General features: G+C 36.0%; 1 protein-coding gene across 1 annotated transcript in view; it reads right to left on the bottom strand.

The window, feature by feature from the left end:
* Positions 1–240: 240 nt before the first annotated feature.
* LOC149910988 (uncharacterized) overlaps positions 241–20867 on the bottom strand; it is a 30257-nt gene continuing 9630 nt past the window's right edge. Inside the window, exons 3-5 of the mRNA XM_090107084.1 lie at positions 19247–19273; positions 18743–18868; positions 241–312 (exon numbers count right to left, since the gene is read on the bottom strand). Coding sequence (XP_089963210.1) covers positions 241–312; positions 18743–18868; positions 19247–19273 — 225 coding nt within the window. The remainder of the gene's footprint in view (positions 313–18742; positions 18869–19246; positions 19274–20867) is intronic.

Here is a 20867-nt window from a genome sequence, read left to right as displayed (position 1 = left end):
TAATTTGGTTTAGAAATTATGAAATTTATTTTTAATATTTTTCCCTAACTATATTAGTTAAATGAATTGCTAAGAAAATGCATTTAAAAGAAGAAGGAATAATAAAATACCAAGATGTTAAATTTGAGTGCTATGTAGGTAACCCAAAGAAAAAAAACTTCAACATTTTCATCGTAGCATGAAGTTATAAAACTAATACTTAAAATTTTATGTTTATTATAAACTTAATCTTGGCAGCACTTAGCAGATACTTCCATAAGATATTTCGTAACGATGAAGCAATGGAGACCAAGTACATACCGTGAAGGGGTCCTGAAACAAGGAAAAATACACTTTTATACAAATCTCTGTAAGATAATAAAATCTTAAACTTACTTAAACAATATTCAATGCGATAATAATAATATCTTAATAAATATAATATCTTTTTTCCAAAAAAGTGTAAGTAGGCGTATTGAAAAAGACCGGAAATACCTATGCATTTTAACGAACAAAATAAGCGCGAAGTTTTCGCAACCAAAAATATAAAGTGTTACATAATATGAGGGTTTTCCAATTTCATCACTATTTGTTCATAAGACATATTTTAAAGAGCATAGTTTATAAAATAGGATAAATGTGTAAGTAGATACTTTGTTTTCATATACATATTTGCCTTTCCAACTGGTAGGTAACTGTATATAATATGCGAATACATGCAAATTACGTGCCTACGATTGGCTTATGAAAATTTCCCAGCGTGTGAAGCAACAGGACCGTCTCTAGTCCGTCTAACAAATATAAACAACAACGGTTAATGTTCACCCCACTGTGACCCGCCCGTTTGTTTACTATAAAATATTTTCAAATAAACATCATTATGAAGTGGGATTTCGCGCGTGATAAGACGAGAAACATTACACAGTACATAAGCGTCATGATTACGTATTTTATTCACTTTAATTGGTATAGAAACCCTTTTTATAATGATCTAGCTCTTTCTAGGTTTACGCCTGCGGCTAAGCCTGTGTTCACCCCACATCATCAGGCGTTAGCAATTTCCCCTACAAATTTCCATGATTCTATTTCACCCGCTTTAAGTTTCCGCTATAAAAGAAACCTTATTTGTTGTTATCCGCCTATCGTATATCTTAAATCAGTTGTTCAGTGGTTAAGGTGTGAAAACGTAGACGACCAATAAACAGATTTGTTACAAGAGGATTACGACTTTTAAATGCAATTTATTTTTAAAAATAGTCTCTAGTGCATATAGCAATAGTTATCCATTTTCCTCTATTAGATCTAAATTCGCAGCAATGTTCATGTTCGGGCCAACATTGACCTCAACCATAATCTAATACCAATCAGATTGGATAAAAGGTACCAAAACTAATTATTACTGAACTAATTATATCGATCAAACACCGATCGGGTTAAGTTTTAGACCTAGCTATAAACTGAAATATTTTACAAACGTAAGTATCTATGTATTTAAATAATACAGAATCAGAAACAAATAATGAATAGATAGGTACTTGTCCTACGGTCGATTAAAAATTGATTAGGTAAGAAGTTTTTGAGTTGGCATCCGGCATACCTGATACTTATGACACAATATTTTTATTTGAATAAGATAGTAGAATAATAATTACATTTATAAGTATTTATAGTCGAATCGGTAGTTCTAGTGTTATTTATAAGCCAAGATGCCAACAGAGCCTAGATTCTGTATCGATCTGGACGAAATTAGTTCCGCTGATCATTATTTCAGTTCATAAACTCTGCATAATGAATATTCCTGAATATTCTATATGAAGTTATTAATGAGATAGTCTAAAAATAAAAAATCTATTAGGTACCTACTCATAACTGAAGTGAACTATATAATGTAAGTGTATAAAACAAGGAAATTGTAAATCCATTAAAAATCAGAAAGCCATAACGTTATTTAATGACGTTTAAAAAAGGTTTAAATACGAAGATCATCTTAGTTCCCATACTCCCGGCCGATACGTTTCGTCGGTTTAATGCAGCCATAATAGCCGATCGTATTATATGAAAATATGTAATAGAGCTAATAAGTGTTGGTGGGTAGCTACCTCAGCGGTCGGTCGTCGTCAATTTCGCGTTCGTAATAGCCTTAATATCTCATTAATGCGTGTACAAAGATGGGCCGGAGTAATGGTCGAGCGGGGCCCTTCCCATCGACGATAATTCACGTTTATTCAATAAATCTGGCTGGGCATGCCCGCGTTGTTGCTTTTATGAAGATGTTCTAAACATTAAGTGCATACGGTTTGTTTGGGATTAATGTTGCAACGAATATTTATAAATAGTAGGTAATAATGTTTTGAGTTAAATAATATATCTTAATTCCTCTTGCAACAGAAGATGGGTCGAAAAATAGAAGTCATGAAATATACTTAATTCATGAATCACCCTCTCTTTCATCTCCAAAATGATAAAACGGCTATACAAAATTTCTCGGTACCTACACTTCCGTACTAAAGTTAATTGTCAAAGACATTTGAAACGTGTACTTCATAACACGCGGCCCGCAACAAAACAAACAAATGGTGTCGGACGATTAATCTCAATCACAAAACCGCGAAACAGTAAATAATAATTAGTCATCGTGTGTCATTACGAGTAATATGTGTCGGCCGTGTAAATGATATTTTCGTGCGGATATGAAAATGGTGAATGAGGATTTCTAAAATAAGAGAGTAATTTATTAACGGCAGCGATGCAGCGGCGGTGACGCAAACACTCGTCGACAGATATTAAGCGCTAGAACACGGCATCGAAACGAACCCGATACGATCACATATGATACACACTTTGCGTGTGGCGTCCGCACGAAACTAACCCATACATCAACAAGTTGACAAATAAGATCGCATTACTCTTACACCAATCTAAAAGCGACCGAGCGCGTTGCGACCGCGATAAAAAACAATCAATATCGAAGAAATCAATGCTCGAACCGATATAGACATTAAATAGCGCATAGACGTTGTTACTTTAATTAAGACACGCGGAATGCGTGTATCAATTTTTTCTTTCACTCTCGGTCTAAAACATTGTGAATTTAATTGCGTGCCTGTTAGCGGTTCACCCCGCGGTGCCGTGGATGTGTCGTTAATAGAGCGTTGTCTCTTCATTTTGTTTGAACGTTCAGTGACTCTGTTATTTCGGAGCGACTAATAAATTGCGCGATGACAGGTGTCAGCTGCTCCAACGCCTCTGCACTCTTGTGTCGATGTCTCATTCCTCACGCTCTACTCCTAAATTCTCTTATTTCATCAACGCTACGTTCAATTTTCGTTCCGTTCTCTCGCCATTCTATTTGTTTTCATTAGCATTATAGTTTTAGTCTGGTTAATCCGTTTCGCGTGAAATAATCGAGCATGTTTCTTTAATGTCACGAACATTTTCTACTTCGCTTACGATTTCTACAGGCAATGTATCACTCGAACTAATTTCATTTCTGATAACAAGTATTTATTATCTTTTCATTTCATCTAAAAATTTTCATGTTGTGTATGCGTTACGTGCTTCAATAGAATAATATATTTTAATAACATGTTAAAATATTCATCATTTGAGCAATTTCATAAATATTTCATAAGCACACTTCAATAACATAACATGTAATATTGTATTAATATCAAATGTAGGTAAATTACGCATATGTTATCGTTTAAAGTTTGCTAATATTGGTTTTTTGAAAAATATACTTAATCAAAAATCTAATACGATAATAAACAAAAAAGGATATAACAAATCACTATCTTATAAATCGACACATTCAATCTACCATCGTCCTAAAACAAACGGATAAACATTTGGAGGCGTTTTCAATTATCAATCATTACAACCGCCAAACAAATGAATATCTAAAATTAAACTGATGTTTAACAAAAGGAGATAACGATTCTGTTTTCACCGAAAAACGACGAAAAAGCACGATAACGAATAAATCAGAGATATATGCATTTCTTTTTACTATCGTTAATTACAGAAGGGCGTATATAAATAAAGAACGCGCGTCCATTGAGGCGGGCACGAGGCGATCTCCGCGCCGCGCCGTGTCGCGACAAGCAAATGCACTTATCGTTCTGCCAAGTGAAAAAATGTTCCCACTCGCTGTCGTCGGTTAGTTGCGCCAACAACGCGCCCAGCGCACCGGAGTCATTGCCTTCCAGAGGTTCACTCCGGTTGGACACCCAAAAAAATAACCCACAACGGAAACAATAAGGATCCACTTTGGCCCGCTCCTTTTTTTACCCATTCGTATTCCACGACATTCCAAAATTTCATCAATGAACGTCGATACCGATCTCGGAATCGAGATAAAAAACGAATTCGATATTACCTTGTAATTAGCAATACATAAAACGGATTCCACATTCATAAACCCGTCATCGTTACGCGACTAAAAATAAACAGAAGCCTTTGATCAATATAAATAAATCGTTCGACCGAAAATGAATATCAATAAATTGAAAACGTAAAAACATATCATCGATTATTGTAAATAGCTGGAAGGCTTTTATGCAAAACGGCTCATTCATTGGGCCAATTCAACGACGGTAGCGAATATAAATATAAATGATTCTTACAGATTGCATCGCTACAATTCGAAGTAACACAAGGCGCCTTTTTGGACCAAATATCAATTCATATTCAATTAAAACATGCTCGTATCTATATATTTTAGTTAAACATTCATATAGCGAATGTAGTTTACAAATATAAATTAATCCTACATAAATTCAAGAGTAACATTAAAAAGAGAATTTAATATCAGCAATTCAAATTACTGGATGGTAAACGAATTTTGGACGTATATCAATATCCCCAAATACCTACGAACGTCAAACAGCAAACTTAGTAATTTACATAAATCCCAAACTTTCACTTGACAAAGGCCTTATTAAAATCTTCGGAATAATTTTAATTTGGGATGACAGCAACATCATCAATCTTACGCGTGATCTTACAACTTTACTATTTATTAACAAATACGCGTCAGGATATCCAAGCCAGACCAGACCGTCTTTACGTACGCGTTTTTACAAGCGGAGCATTAAAACAATTTGAAAATGCAAATTCCATAATAGCCTAATTGTAAAACAGTACCGAATATTGTTTAGGGGTCTACCCTATCTGTAGTTAATTCCATTTAGTCAATTGATTGTGGTACTTAACCCGTCCCGGTACAGCTGCGCGTAAATCTTTCTAACGGCCGCCTCGCAAATAAAATCCCGAGTCGAGAATTCGTGATAGCGGTTATCGGCCTCCTCATCTCACTTGTCCTTTTATTTCGTTAAACAAATAGAGGTCTTGTCGGGTCGGTAGGCAGGTCCTAATTAAAAACTATATCCAGTCGTAGTCGTATATTTCACAGATGGTGGCCCGCGGCCGTTCCTCACTCCGGCTGATTGTCTCCAGTCTCTGTTTTATTTATCTGTTACTGTATAAAGCAATGGATTTACTAAAATAATAGACTACAAATATCTCAACATTTCCCGATTCGATTCGTCGATGTAACAATGGTGTAAAAAAATTTTAGTACGCCCCAGAAAAGTAGTAACAAAAACTTTTGCTTAACTAATCTGATAGATGAGTTTAATATAAATGACTAAATTCTAACCACAACAATAATAACAAGTCACTTATCCTTTCACGCCCTATGACATAACAGTAAATATCTTCCATCCGTGATCAGAAGCCAATTTAAGAACTAATTACAAATAAAATTATTAACAGCACTATATAATTACAAACAATATTGAATTGAATGTTTGAACGGTACGCAATTAAAAACAATTGAAGATACAGAAATTATAAACGAGATTGAGAGAGTGGAAGTAGCCGGCATCCGATTCTTGTTTATACGGCGCCCGGCCCACTTCGGCTGTACTAAAAATTTGATCTTATCTCTTATACTTTAATAGGTTTCCGCGGCGGCACTTCGCCCAGTAATTGTATGAAATATCTCCGGAGGGATAAACTGAATGAAGCTGGAGCCGAACCGCGGTTACCTTCGCGCCGCTTCGTGATAAAGCTTAAATCAACACACGAAGTAATTACAATCGTGCCACACTTCATCACAGATGCGAATAGTGATTAACTATAGCCCGCCTTTGGTCCCGAGCGCGGGCCGTGTCTTCACTCGGAATTAGACTTGAAATCGTTTGCGAGCAAATCGTCCCGAGTCCCGACTCAATTTAGCCGACCCGTAAGGATTTGTTAATTTGAACGTTAGACATTTCCACTACCGATGGAAATACTAATAAATTCACAATAGCTCTGTGAAAGTATGAGGATGAAAATGACACAGATAAAATGCTATATGAACGTTCGACTGTTTGATACGTTAGATCGAAACAGTGTAGTTTGTTCGTCTATTGTTATGGACGGATGGGCTAGCTGACATGACAACAGCGACGTTTGAATTGATATTTGACGAGGTCTGACACGAGATATACGAAATAGCCTACTATGAGAAAACAAACAAAAAATGAATGCCACTTTCACATTGAGACGTATCGACATTTGCCTATCGCTAAAATAAAATTGTTTACAATACTCGAGTTTGGGTTAGACAACTCCGAGAATCTTTTAAATTTAATTAAAAGTTTTACATTCAAAAGAGTATTAACGCAAGGGTTGTACTAAACTTCTTTTGTGTTCTAGAAGAGAAGTTTTTCAGTAAAACAAAGCCGAATCTGCAACAAAATATAAAAGTTTTACAATAACGTATACGCCTCGGGCGAGGAGATCCTCAAACCTGAGAACAATCCCTAACTTGCCCATCTATTTACCAAGATCATTATTTAAAAGAAAGCGATAATATAAAAGGGTTAACAAAGGGACAAGTACTAGAAAATATTTGATCCTTGTTCACGGTTTTATTTCCTTCGATCACAATACAACTGTTGTTTCGAAAGAAAAGGGTCGAGGGAATTGAATATTTACGATAGGACGGCATCTTTTACTAGCTATATTTTACATAATTATTTCTATTTCGATATTAAACGAATACTTTTCTATGTTAATAAATTCTCCAAAATATGTAGGTACATTGCACAAATAATATATTTCTGGACAATTTAACCACCATAACATAAACACGAGTAGCACATATAGCGCTTCCGTTTCGTGCAATAGACAGTAGACACAATTCATATGGGTATATAATCCGTGTGTATATAATGAGGCTGTTACACAGCTCTCGAATTCGGTACTGCCGTGGGCGGGCGGCCTCTCTCACCTACTTCGCTGCAAGCGGCCTTCCCCAATTAGCCTTAAAATAATGAACATGTTTTATATTTTCACCGGAGTGCGCCGTGTTCATCCCCGTTTGCCCCAGGAGGTCATGCCTCGGCCCTCGTAACAAACATAAGTACAGTCAAGTAACATAATTACAAAGGGACACGACGGTTGAGCTTTGGTTCCGGATGTGTAACGTTTAGTGTGTAAAGCGATCCCCATAATATTCGACTTGTGAACTCCACCGCTCCTCATTAATGTACTCGCATTGTACGAAAGTGCGCCTATTGTCTGGGCCCTTAACAATAATGATGAGCCCAAATTAACCTCCTCACTGTTTCTAAGCAAACCCTAAACTTTATCATTACCTCGTTATAACATTAGGCTACATTAATAGATTCCACCGAATTGAAAGTTTAGGATCATCAGTCTCATTAACGTCACGTAACGCGTTCAATAAAATACGTCTGCATAATTGAAACTGTTACAAAAACCACACGGACGAATGAAGACGCGGCGCGCCACAATTAAATTTCAATAGCGTTTAACAGTCTCATGCCTCTTTAGTCTACAAATAACGCGACCGCTCTCAAAGATTTAACTAAGCCTGAATAAATAATCAATTTGGCGTGGCCCGCGCGGCTTCTGATCGATTGCCACAATAGCGGCCGGATGATATACTCCGCGTGCCGCGGCGATAAATATTCTAAGACAAATGTTTAGAGCGTCTCCGGAGAGTTGCGGTGACACTAAATTTAAAAGCTTCAATTGTACAGAAATAACTGAAACACGGTTAAGATCTTTCGAAAACAAATCGTATATCGGGCGCTTGACGACAATCGTGATTGACTGCGCAAGTGAACGGCTCTAATATAAACAAATTAATAGGGAGCCTGCGTGCGGTGGCGGACGTAATTTAGATCTCTCTGACGTATGGGGTATAGATGACACTCTGGATCACACTGGAGCGCTGTCATTACGGGAATAAAAATATTTGACGATACAGTTGTAAATCAGCCACGGCAGCGTCCTAAATACGAAGTAGATTTTATAACTTACACGTTTCCTGTCTAAAGAAGATGTTACGATTATGATTTTAAAGGAAACATAACTCGGCAGCGATAATTTTTATGAAAATAACTCATATTTTATTATATCTCTAGCTTGTTTTTTATTGTTTTATTATGTCAAATAACATTTTGTTATTTTAATGCGCCGTTCCGAAACGGTTTTGAGATTTCATTATCTACACCCATTAACGTGTTACATGTGTTAATCACGTTCTCCGAGGGGTTTTATCAAAACGGGAGTAATTTTAAGAATGACTGCGCCTATAAATAAAGCAGTCTTTACATTAATTATGAGCTTAATTATGTTAGAATCCCTTTGATTTACAAGCCGCTCATTGCCGCCGCAAACGAATTGTAGTGGCTTAACGGAGTTTCTCGCATTGCCTGCCGCTTCGCGCCTACAATTATTTTTGTCTTCTGATACAATTATAAGTATAGTTCGAGATGAAAGTGAATGCAGACACGTTGACGCCTGTACCATTTGCAAGGATTAGCCGTTGAATGTACCGAAAAAAACATGTGTTAGCTGCTATTTTAGTGGCAGGCGAGACTATTGTGCACTCGCCAATAATCGTTGTTCTTTGTAAAATTTCTAAGTGAGCGTAAATAAAGAGCAAACGTGAATTTTCGATTCCGCCGTATCAAACGTGGTTTCTGAGAAAAGTAGTTAAAACTATATGACCGATATCAGACGGGAGCTGTTAGCAATTTGGCCAGAGGGAAGGGCCGTGTACGCCGGCGGCCGACGAGAAATGAGGCTTTACGCCGCATTCAATGCAACCGTCAAAATACCTACACATGGAACATTTTTAGCGCTACCGGTTACCGCAATAACAACGGAGCGTTCAATTTAAGGGACCAACATTTGTATGATGTATATTAATTAAAACAAAGTCCATCGAAATTTGGATCTACGTTGCGAAAATATAAATGAATTGACTATTGAAAACAAAAGTTTAGTACGAAATCTCAAATCGTCCTCAAACCTATCAAGAAAATAAATATCCGCTTTAATGTCAATCAAACAAATTCATTTGCCATAATTGTGAAAGCTTTATCATCTTCCGTCCCATAACTTACGCAATCTCGTGAAAGTTATAACCAACAACCAACAGAACAAAACAAGAGCACACCCAAAGCGCATAAACAGCAGTCTCGATCGATCACAAATCAAAGATTCTAACGATGTGTCCCAACCGGACAATCGTAAGCCTAACTGGGAGCTCCATTTGTGCCGGTGTTTAGAAACAATAGCCGGGCTATGCAATTAGTTTATCGGATAGATGGTGGTCGAATGAGTCGTAAATCTACTCTTGCCACCAGTGGGCGCTGTACGTACCGTATGTAGATTCCGAGCGGTTAATTAATGTTGCCTGGTAGTACTTCCCTCGTCCCCGACGAGTTTAAATTGTGCACCCATCTCCCCGATGTACGATATCTCCGATTCGAGCAAATTAAAACTTCACGACTAAACACTGGTGACCGAAAATAAAGGATGGAACGCTAATTGTCTGTAGCTTGTGAGGGTTATGGTGGATTAAAAAAGTGTATTAATTTACTCTGTCACGACGTATCCGAATTTTCGGGGTTGAAAGCCAATTTTGTTTTGTATTTGTTATGGTGTGAAATTAGTCGTATAATCTATATTAATATTGTACAAGCGAAAGTGTTTGTCGCTTCGTCCCCCAATAGCACGCGATTATTGCATAGTATAACAGCCCGAGATTAAAGGGCCAATATTTATCCAGATTTTACGCAAACCAAAAATAAGAAAAAAAAGTTTTTCTTGATGTATGTACTTATATGATTTAGAAATTCATTCTTACATTTTTATTAAAAGTTTAAATAAGATGTAAAAAATGAAAACGCATTCTCCTTTAAATATAATTTCCCGATAAAGTAATATTTACACAAGAAAAAGACTGCAACACTAACAATATGGATATTGAATAAAAGCCACTGCTTCAAGGCACAACTTATCACGCTAATTATCCTCGAGAGCAGCTGCATTTTGTTACATCAACGCTCTGAAATATGAGCGGTTCCTTGCAAAACAATAGAATAACACCACGCTATTTCTTTTACAAGATAGCTTAGTCTAGATAAAAAAATTAACGTTCCTTATCAATTTATCGTGAGGGCCGCATATTTTTTTCAAAACTAAAGTACCGTAACAGATTATTACCGTAATAAAGACTGGATGCTTGTCAAATTGCTGATTTTATTACGAGGTATTGCGTGTAAATTGGTTCGGTTCAATTATTATTTTTCTTTGAAAATGACGTTATCGCAATTTGTTTTTAAATGAGCAACTACAGGGATCGCCGGTTGAAATATTTGATCATTCAATGCGAATGTTTGAATAAAATTACGCTTCAAGTCCTGTATAAATTTATTTTCCTTGGGTTATATAAAAATTTATACTTATAAATTAAATAAATTGTATAATTTTTATACATCATAATCCAATTGTTTTATTTCGTTTTTATGTACACGAATGTGTTCACAAAATCTTTGTAACTTCTTATAAATGAAATAGATAACGCTAAAATTTAAACATAAATTACTTAAGTCACAAACAAGTACAAACTGATTAATCACTTATGTGCATTAATTATACAAACATTAACGAGATACAAGGCCTTACCTATATAATGATATAGGTTAATTAAAATAGGAACTAAAACAAAATCTCATTTGCTAATTTTTGAGCCAAGCGCTTGTACTCCTACCAATAACACCGTATCCCCTCCAAGAATAAAGGAATAAAATAGCACTACGTACTCAACCTGTCTATTTACATTCGTCACTGCGTACATTACACCTTACACTATATGACCCATATAGATAATATCGCTAGCATATATTAGTGTGTAGTTGTCGCGATCTTCGGTGTATTGAGTGACGGCTTCTCCCCTTCATTATCCCATCCCTGGTGTATATCAAACATGCTTGTTTGCGATGGCACACGCAAAATCGAATTCTATATTAGGATAACAGTTGGTGAAATGCTCTAAGTGTGTGCTGTATTGAGGTTGGCACTGATTAAGGTAAGCACAATAAGCAAGGAACGTAAGAATTAAGATCAGACTCAGTGTCGAAAATTGTACGATGCGTACAATAAAAAGGAAATTAAAGTAGATATAATGAATGAAACAAATACCCTTGAACAATCTAAAACATGATATGACAATTATAATCTAAAACAAAAACATCTTAAAAATAACAAAACAAGGTTCAATCACTTGTTAAGTTGCAATTAAACAAGAGCTTATAAGAACCACAAAGCCGCAAAAAAAATACTTTATTTACCATTTTTTATACTATGCCATACTCAAACACCAAGAATCCCCACAAATTCAAAGCCAACAACAGTCACCAATCCTTACAATAATGCAAATATCTTCAGTTATATATTTGTCTCCAATAAACTGGCAAGCGTCGTCAATATATCGTCAAGTCTAGCGCAATTTGCGCGTGTTACAAATGTATAAGTCGTTCGGGACACTATTTATCCCCTTCCCGAGGCAACAAGCTCCGACCAAGGTCCCAAACACCCACATGCCTGCATCCTTTTGGAAATACATAAATCCGACGCGAACGAGACCTTTCTTTTTTAGAAGTTCGTTCATTCAGAGGTTCAACATACCTCTTTATACGATCACTTGTGACCGAGTAAAAAAAGCTTGAATGATCTGTGGCCTAATTCACGTGACAAACAACTATATCGATAACATTGTATTTAACCTTTTTTCGACGAGATTAAGTACATGAAACGGCTCCGGGCTATTATAATAATTTTAATATTTAAATTTCTTTAGTTTAATCTTCAAAGAACAACAAAGCATTTTTTATACCCTATTATTTTATGAAGGAGCTAGTAGCAAGTTAGATAATATTAAAAGAAAAGAAATGGTATCCTATTCTATTTTCTTAATAAAATGTATTGTTATTTATAAATTCTCTAATCGATATCAACAGACAATCCTATTTAATGTTCAATGAAATTTAGATATAAACTATCTACTACAATAATAATAGTATAGACATTCTTATACGGTAAATGTAGGATTTGAAATCTGAACATAGCTACGCCATTCGCATCTTTGTTGAATTTTGTATGTATGTGCAACAATCACTAACCATGCCACATTCGAAAATCAGTTTTTAAAACAGCAACGTTAAAAACGTCGCACATAAAATAATAGACAAACAATGTAAAACACAATTGAACAATAAGGAAACGAAACAATAAAATCCAAAGAGTAAGTTTGAATAGGGCACTGCCAACACCTCGTCCATGGCGCCAGAACCAAATTACCAAGCAGAGGGTACGCCAACCTGTCTTCTTTCAAATTTGATTGTGCCCAACATCACACGCCCATGAACTCTATAATGAAACGTCCTATAAAAACAAAACTGTAGGCATATATGATTAGTTCGATACACGAGTAAGGTAGAGCCACTAAACAAACAGCTATAATAATGCTTCGTCACCTTGTTCGAAATCACTTATTGTTTGAATGACTTGCAATCCCGCGCAAGTGCCTTATGCTGCGTCTTAACAATGTATTTAGATTCACCGTTTTATCGGTTCAATGCAACCTTTATTTTGTTCTAATTTCTGGTTGTTATTTTTTATTGGCGGAAATGAATTAGGCCCAAGATTAGATTAAGTTAACAGGACTGGTCGAGAAAGTTCATTATATTTTATTTATACGTAAATAATATTTAAAAAAAACCTAAATGGGTTATTAATAGTAAATTATCATACGAAATCAGCATAACAATCCAAAACATATACGAGTACAATCAACTAATTGATCATACAAAAACATTCCAAGCGACATCCCGAATGGCTTTTAAATATCATAATATGTCACGATAAAAAATCTATTCATACAATGCTGCTCCGGCTAACCTTTACTCCATTTAGTGTCAATGAATTCGATACTCATGATGGATGACATGCTAAAAAACTGTATAATATAGAAACATATTTGTCGGTCCCGCATTCGACAGTCGACACACAAACAAGAGCGCGCGCCTTCCACGGACGACGCTTCAAATGAGGCGCGGCGAAGGCTCTCGGGTTGCAGCGCGTTGGCGCCGCTCGACACATTTGAGAAGTTAGCACACCCATCGAAAGCGACAAAAAAACTACAACAATACACCAAAAGTTCGTCCGGGTCGCGCTTCACTTCACGACGTAACAGGCTAGCGGAACGAAAGGGCCGACTTCGAATCGATTATTGAAATATCTAACCGGAGAATAGCCTTATCTGCTCGCTATTTATAAACGCGAATAAACCGCAATCGCAGCGATGCAAGGCGAGTCGACGGATTTAATTGGCCGATTAAATTGCAATGTAAATATAGATGTGCATAAATCATCGAGTAAAATCAGTGTCTTAATTAGAGTGAGAGATGTCAACGGAGCCCGATGTCTCGGGACGGAATAAATCAGGACTTAAATTGCTTTCCGCAACGACACTCCCACCGTCGACTGGGCGTTAATAGCGCGTGCAACCGAAATTTTAGACGAATGTTTTCCATCTTTTTTTTAATTTGAAATAGAATCTCGGGCATCTGAGCGTACCCACATGTGTAAAAAAGATTAGAAAACCAAGATTTATTTAAATACAGCTCCGTAGGAGAGAACTAATTGGACGTTTAGCTCGAAGTACCTACACTCAGAAATGTAATACGTAACTACACATCGTTCAATTTACATTCCTTTAAAACTACGCTACTACATCATTTAATTATAAACCAGAGCTCGAATGGTAATAATTTGTTATGAAAAAATAATATTTTACATATTTTATGACTCAGCGAGCTCAGGAATTGATTAAAATCTCAGCCGAATAAAAGATATAAAGTTTATTCGTATAAAACAGGCTAATAATTATTGTATTGCGTTTTATTAATTTAATACAAGGTTTGTTAACAAACGTCAATTTCGATTTAATTATTCCGATCGGCCGGCCCGCGCGATCCGTCGTATATCAACCATAATAAAGCTAAGCTTTCGTCTTCTTTATTGACCAAATATACTTTTATCATGACAATTACATGGTCGTTAAGAGACAGTTATATAAATTTGATTTGGTATTTTGAGAACTGGTAATGGGGATGAAAAGCAAACAATCGTCATATAGTCGTAAACGGATATTAAAAGGCTCGACCCCATAACAATGCCTTCGGTATACTTAATAGATTCATTTAAGAATGAAGACATTATTTAATAGCATTATTATAAATATATTGTTGTATAGTACTATACAATATAAATGTTACAAAAATACTGATAACCTACCAATATTTTCCCCGACATTTGTATTCTCCAAAATCATAAAAACAAAAGAAAAATGTGTTATACTTTTTACTGCAATATTACATTTAGGTACATCCTGTAAAGAACACTCCATCACATAATTAAAACTAAACACTTATCTATAAAGACAACAGTGTCATTATCTATCATTCAAATACAGGCATTTAGGAGATTATCTTAAATCACGTTGTCTTGTTTGTAATACGAGAAAGGTATTTTGTTCTCCATCGGGAATAAGGATACGAAACTTGAAAAAACCGCATGTGCTTATCTCAAATAGATAAATTGCAAGATGTTTGTTTTTGTTACGTAGGGACAGGTAGTATTTCAAATGTACCTTGTTAAAAATGTGTTATACATTAAAATATTTTGTCGGAATGTGGTAGGTCGCATTTCTTCTTGACAATAATTTATAATTACGTGACAGAGATAAACCAATAGAATACAAGGAAGAATGTATTGAACATCTAAAATCTTATAAATATTTAGTTCAACACAAAAACGCTCGCTTTAAAGTGGATCAAATTTAAAAGGTGACTTAATTTCGTCGAATCTCCATGACGTTTAACTTGGAATTAGCTGACGTCATAACATCCTTAATTTTACACCCGTCCTTTCTATCTGATTACGTAATATTGTTTTAGAGTCAAACTGTAACACGTTTGACAGTAAAATATTTGTAAAAATATACAAAAAAATTACCAAATAGCCGTTTAAAAATTCGAAGAATGCCACTTGAACGGAAATCAAAACTTAGACTCGCGGCGGGCGGTCTTTAGTCAATTAATATCCGAGCTGGGATAGGAAGCAACGATGACATATTTAAGTGTCTCATTGCTGATACGAGTGGACCATATAAAAAAATGACACGCGGACCCACACAGAGATATTTCCACCGACGTATAACTCCATCAGCGAGAGAGGCAAATACGAAAATAATCATCAAAGTGTTTTTAGTAGAGAGACGACAAATGTCAAACAGTATGGTACAGTAGCAAACACGTGTTACATATTGTCTGACAATATTTACTGTTGCTTTATTAGGTCCCGGTGTATGAGAGAATGAAAACAGCCGCCTTTCGAAATTTCAAAGCAGATGTTATGTGCTGTAGACGCACTGATGGACTAATTGGAGACAAATTTTATATTATCATTAGCCGTGTTCCAGTTATATTGGTGACTTCAGATTCGCTTTTTATGTCGTGTCGCGTTTACAGTGTGTTCCGAATTAAACAACAAGCAACAGCGGTGAGTTTTCACAATATTATTTGCGAAAATAAATATTAAGCGAATCAAATAAATGTCCATTACATATGAAATGATATGTTCGTAAGCAAAGCTGTGAATATAACGATTTAAGTTGAATTCGTGAAATTTGTAATTCATGAAGCGTTTATAAATGAAATAAGGAACAGGTCAGAAGACCTCGTGTACGCACATGAAGCTATACATAAGAGACAAACCCGTGGCAATCCTCATTAAGTTCATTTAACAACTATTCGGATAGCAGAGGATGGCAATAAAATTCAAATCCAATTGCGTCGACTCTTGATTTACAACGAATCAATAAATGAGAAGGCTATCACAACAGTTTTTATTGCGTACACAATAAAAGTAATGTAGTCTCGCGAGCGCCAGGATGTCATATAAAACTTAATCAACGAAATGATTAAATACATTATACAAACGATCAATTAAAATCCTAATCCGATTAAGGGGCGGAATAGTGCAATCGTTCTCTATTTAAAGTTGAGCCATTTCCTGAGCTCATCCGATGCTTTACAGCGTTTGCAAAAAGTGCTTAGGTACATGTTGTCCGCACTTTCTATTTCACAAATTTTCGTGTGGTTCTACTATCCAATTATCCATTATTAATGGGTACGTATAAAATAATGATGTATATCGTGGATTACTGACACTATTTTTCCTAGTTTAATATTTATTTTCAAAGAAAAAAGTTGTTGCTTCATAAGGTTTTTTGACGTGTACCAAAATTTGAAGTTACGAAGATGGCACCAATATCGAAACCGATGAACCTATCATACGTTGTTAACCACAGTAATGATATCAATAGTGAATTATAAGCTATTACCGATAGCACTACAATAGTAATACATCACTATAGAACAATAAACCCACTTGCAGCATTGCAGAATTAGCAATCTCCGAATTATATGACGTCCATATATCAGACGGAATAAACAATAGTCGAAAAAAACGAGAGATGGCTCGTAAAAATAAAAGGGACGTAGATATGTCAAGATAGTTTGCGGCGGGGGGCTTGCGCCGGCGCCGGGATCTCGATACCCAATTAGAAGTACACCTTGGACATGTGCTCTCGAGGGACCTCCATCCGTTACCGTTTATCGCCTTTTTGACATCGCCAATTTTATTTACGGAAATAGTTTGGTCCCGTGTCACGGCGACCCGTATGTTGGTCCGGTGGAAGTTGGGACATTGAGATTGCAGGCTGTGCTGATTAATGTGCTAAAATTCAAAATTTTATTTTGGCACAGCTTTTTTGGCACGGCTTTTCTTAATATTATGATGAACCATAAAATCCCTAGGTAGACTGTATTATAAAAAAACGAAATGATAAATTCAAACCTAAACGTACATCTTATTCATACCATTCTTAACTAACTAACGGTTATCGTTAAATTTAATATAATATTTGAAGTAGGACCGAATTTTATCGCATCTTGTTAACGTGTATTAATGCGCCCAGTTATTTTCAACGTTGTTTTGATAAAAAATAGACCAATATACCTGGGATATATATGTTACGGCTAAAGGTAGGTGAGAACATAAACTTAAGATTAGCCGGCTAAACTTAGGTTTATTTTCGACGAGGTGTTAATGTTAGTTTGTTCTATCTTTAGCCGGCTAAACTTAAGTGTAACCGCAGGCCCGTGGCTAAAAATGTCGGGGTGGGTAGATTTGGTTACTATAATACATGTAAGGAACAGGGCGAGTGTTTTCTGGCACTTCGCCGGCTGCTGCCGCAGCACGCTCGCTGCGCTCGCTCGGCTCGTGCGGGTCTTAAGAGTTCTAACCTAACCTAACCTAGCCACCAGCTTTCTGCCCTGAGTCGGGGTGGGTAGATTTGGTTACTATAATACATGTAAGGAACAGGGCGAGTGTTTTCTGGCACTGTGCGGGCCCCTCAAGCCCTCCACCGGCCCGGCGCTAACCAAATCTACCCACCCCGACATTTTTAGCCACGGGCCTGCGGTTACACTTAAGTTTAGCCGGCTAAAGATAGAACAAACTAACATTAACACCTCGTCGAAAATAAACCTAAGTTTAGCCGGCTAATCTTAAGTTTATGTTCTCACCTACCTTTAGCCGTGACATATATATAGGGCTTGATGGCAATAATAATCCCATAAAAAAATTACACATCAAAGTTGAACGTTTAATCACGTATATAATAATGGAAACTACGTAAAAGCTATTAAGCGATCCAATTTAGTTTCGAATCCACATCAGAAAAGTATATCAGCTAACAAATAGGTTTGCCGTAAATATTATAACGTTGATTAAACAGTGAATATGACCTTATTTTATTTCAAAGTTATATGAAATGAATGAACGCGAGCGAAGCGAGAAAGGCAAGTTGAAAGATATGCTTTTATAGAATAGCGCGGGCATCCGAGTTAGAGCGTAAACGCACTATGCGGGTAGCCGCATTGCGGGTAGCCGTCCGGCTGACCGCAAGCACAATTATGTACGTAATATTCATTTCTATGCGCACTGCGATGCGGCTACCGCAGACCGCACAGTGCGCATAGAAATGAATATTACGTACATAATTGTGATTGCGGTCAGCCGGACGGCTACCCGCAATGCGGCTACCCGCATAGTGCGTATAGGCTCTTAGTGTTTCGCTTGATGGTATGCGATCACTACTGCCCATGTACAATAAGTACATTTCCAGAAGTACGGCGTCTGCAAATACATCATGTCAATCTCTTCAAAGCGGGAAACGCATTTGCAGACGCCTAACTTCTGCAAATATGCTATAAGAGATAAGGGCTAAGGGAAAGGAATATAAATTTAAAAAATCACTTACTTTAGTCTTAACCAATTTAGCGTTCTCCTTACACATCTTGGCTAGGACATGGTATTCACCTCGAGCGGCGCAGAGGATCCATTGCTTCTGTTTCGAGTCCAGAGGATCTGATTCCTTGTGATCTAACTAATAAATATGAGATATTTAAAATATTGGATGATACTTATTAAATTACCAGTTGAGCGAAACACACCAAACATCGTACTGCGATTTTTTTGCACTTTTTATTATTTTTAAAGGCTTCTAGTTAGAGTTACCCTGGTCTATTAGTGACACTTTACATGATATTTACTATTTATATTCTCATATAGGGACAACAAATTAGATTTACAAGTTATGACGATATTCTCTACATATTTTTTTACATTATTTACAAGAAGTTATTTGTTTTTTCCGATATTGAAATCCTTATCTTTTTTTTCTTTCTGACTTTCTCTAATTAATATTTAGTATTAATAGTTATAAATAGGTGGCTAATGGTAATTCTTATCATCTATTACTCACCGAAACTCTATCTTCCTCGTCGACACTCTGAAAATAAACAAATTTATAAGATATTGCATCACTGATTACGTATCGGAACACTTCAACTATTTATAGTCCATCGGTTAAGAGCGATAATACCGCTCCAGTCTGACCATATGAGACTCAATAACGACAATTTTATTGAACATTTCTAGCATTTAAACATGCATATTTAAGAATTATTGAATCAACTACACCGCAGCAGTCATCGTCTGAAAAAAATTAGTATTATAAATAAAGATGATATTTACATACATAATAAATATCTTAAAGACACATATAAATTAATCGGAACCTAATATTTCAAAATTAATAAATGAGTACTTATATTGTGAAAATAATATTTTGAATTAATGGTCAATAAATTCGAATTCTCCCGTCTTCAGGCTTGCGATGCGATTGACGGCGCAAATGGAGTGCCAGATGCGGCAGTTGGAGATAATGGGGATAATGATACTTATTGGCTAATAATAAGGTTTGATTTCGAAGTACAATTGGTAGCAGATAGCTCGGTTCGGCTCGGAGCAGTGGACGTGCGTTGCCCAGCATGACCACTTTACCACCTGTCGTTACATATTTATGTCTACACTATTGGCCCCACTGTTAGGGACTTCGATATTGACAAGATAACATCCTTAATGTGATGTGTTTGATTTAATAAGAAGATTAAGTTTGTACGTTCCCAGTTTTTAAGTACTTAGGTAACAACAATTAACTATTAATCTTAAAATGATGTATTGTTATACTTCCTCATTATATACGCATTAGTCATTGGAATATTCTGTCCGAAACACATTAATATTAGTTATTCTATTAGTAATTACTGTCAAGTCGTATTTCGCTTATCGATACATAATAACTCCGATACATTAGGAACCTAATACATAATATATCAAAATAATTAAATAGGCTTATTATACATATTATGTTGTTTTGATATCAATCGATATTAAATAATAAATAAATACCTCATTACATCTAATGTTAAAAAATATTTGATCTAATGCCATTAAAAGGGCTGTAAACATTTAACATGACGCAATTCCTTAATACAAAGTCATTAACATTTTCCCGAGTCTTAAGGAGGGTCTAAGCTTTAAGACTAGACGTCTAGGAAATTGTCTGCAATAAAATGGAAACAAGGCTAATTTGTTGCACCTACGTAGCAATAAAGCCTCAGTTCCTTGTTAACACGTAACTAATCTATGTGGTAATGAATAGGATTAACATGTAGTGCATGTCTCTTGAAGGTTGAATGACTGTTAATACCACAGATAAAAACGTTACATTTTTAAGTGTTGAACATTAGTTTTTGTCGATGTTGATATACGATCCAAAGTAGATACAAAGTTAGTGGTATTATCTTAATATTTTAAATTGTCGTACATTGAAAATTATCCTTAGCTTAAACGATGTGAATCGTACATAACTCCAACGGCATATGGTCAGCAGCACAGGAGCGTGCATAGCATCTAAATAAACTCCTATGAAATCCCAACTACCAGCACGCTCACATTAACGTCTACTCCTCGTTATCATTATGCAAAGGACAAACTTAGGTGACGTCTTAAAATTTACGAGAGGAGCACGACCGTATTGA

Source organism: Colias eurytheme, chromosome 1 (assembly GCF_061535395.1).
Source record: "Colias eurytheme isolate Ceu_HAF_F1 chromosome 1, ilColEury1 Martin Lab GWU primary, whole genome shotgun sequence".
Lineage (NCBI taxonomy): Eukaryota > Metazoa > Arthropoda > Insecta > Lepidoptera > Pieridae > Colias > Colias eurytheme.
This window is presented reverse-complemented; position numbering and strand designations above follow the sequence as displayed.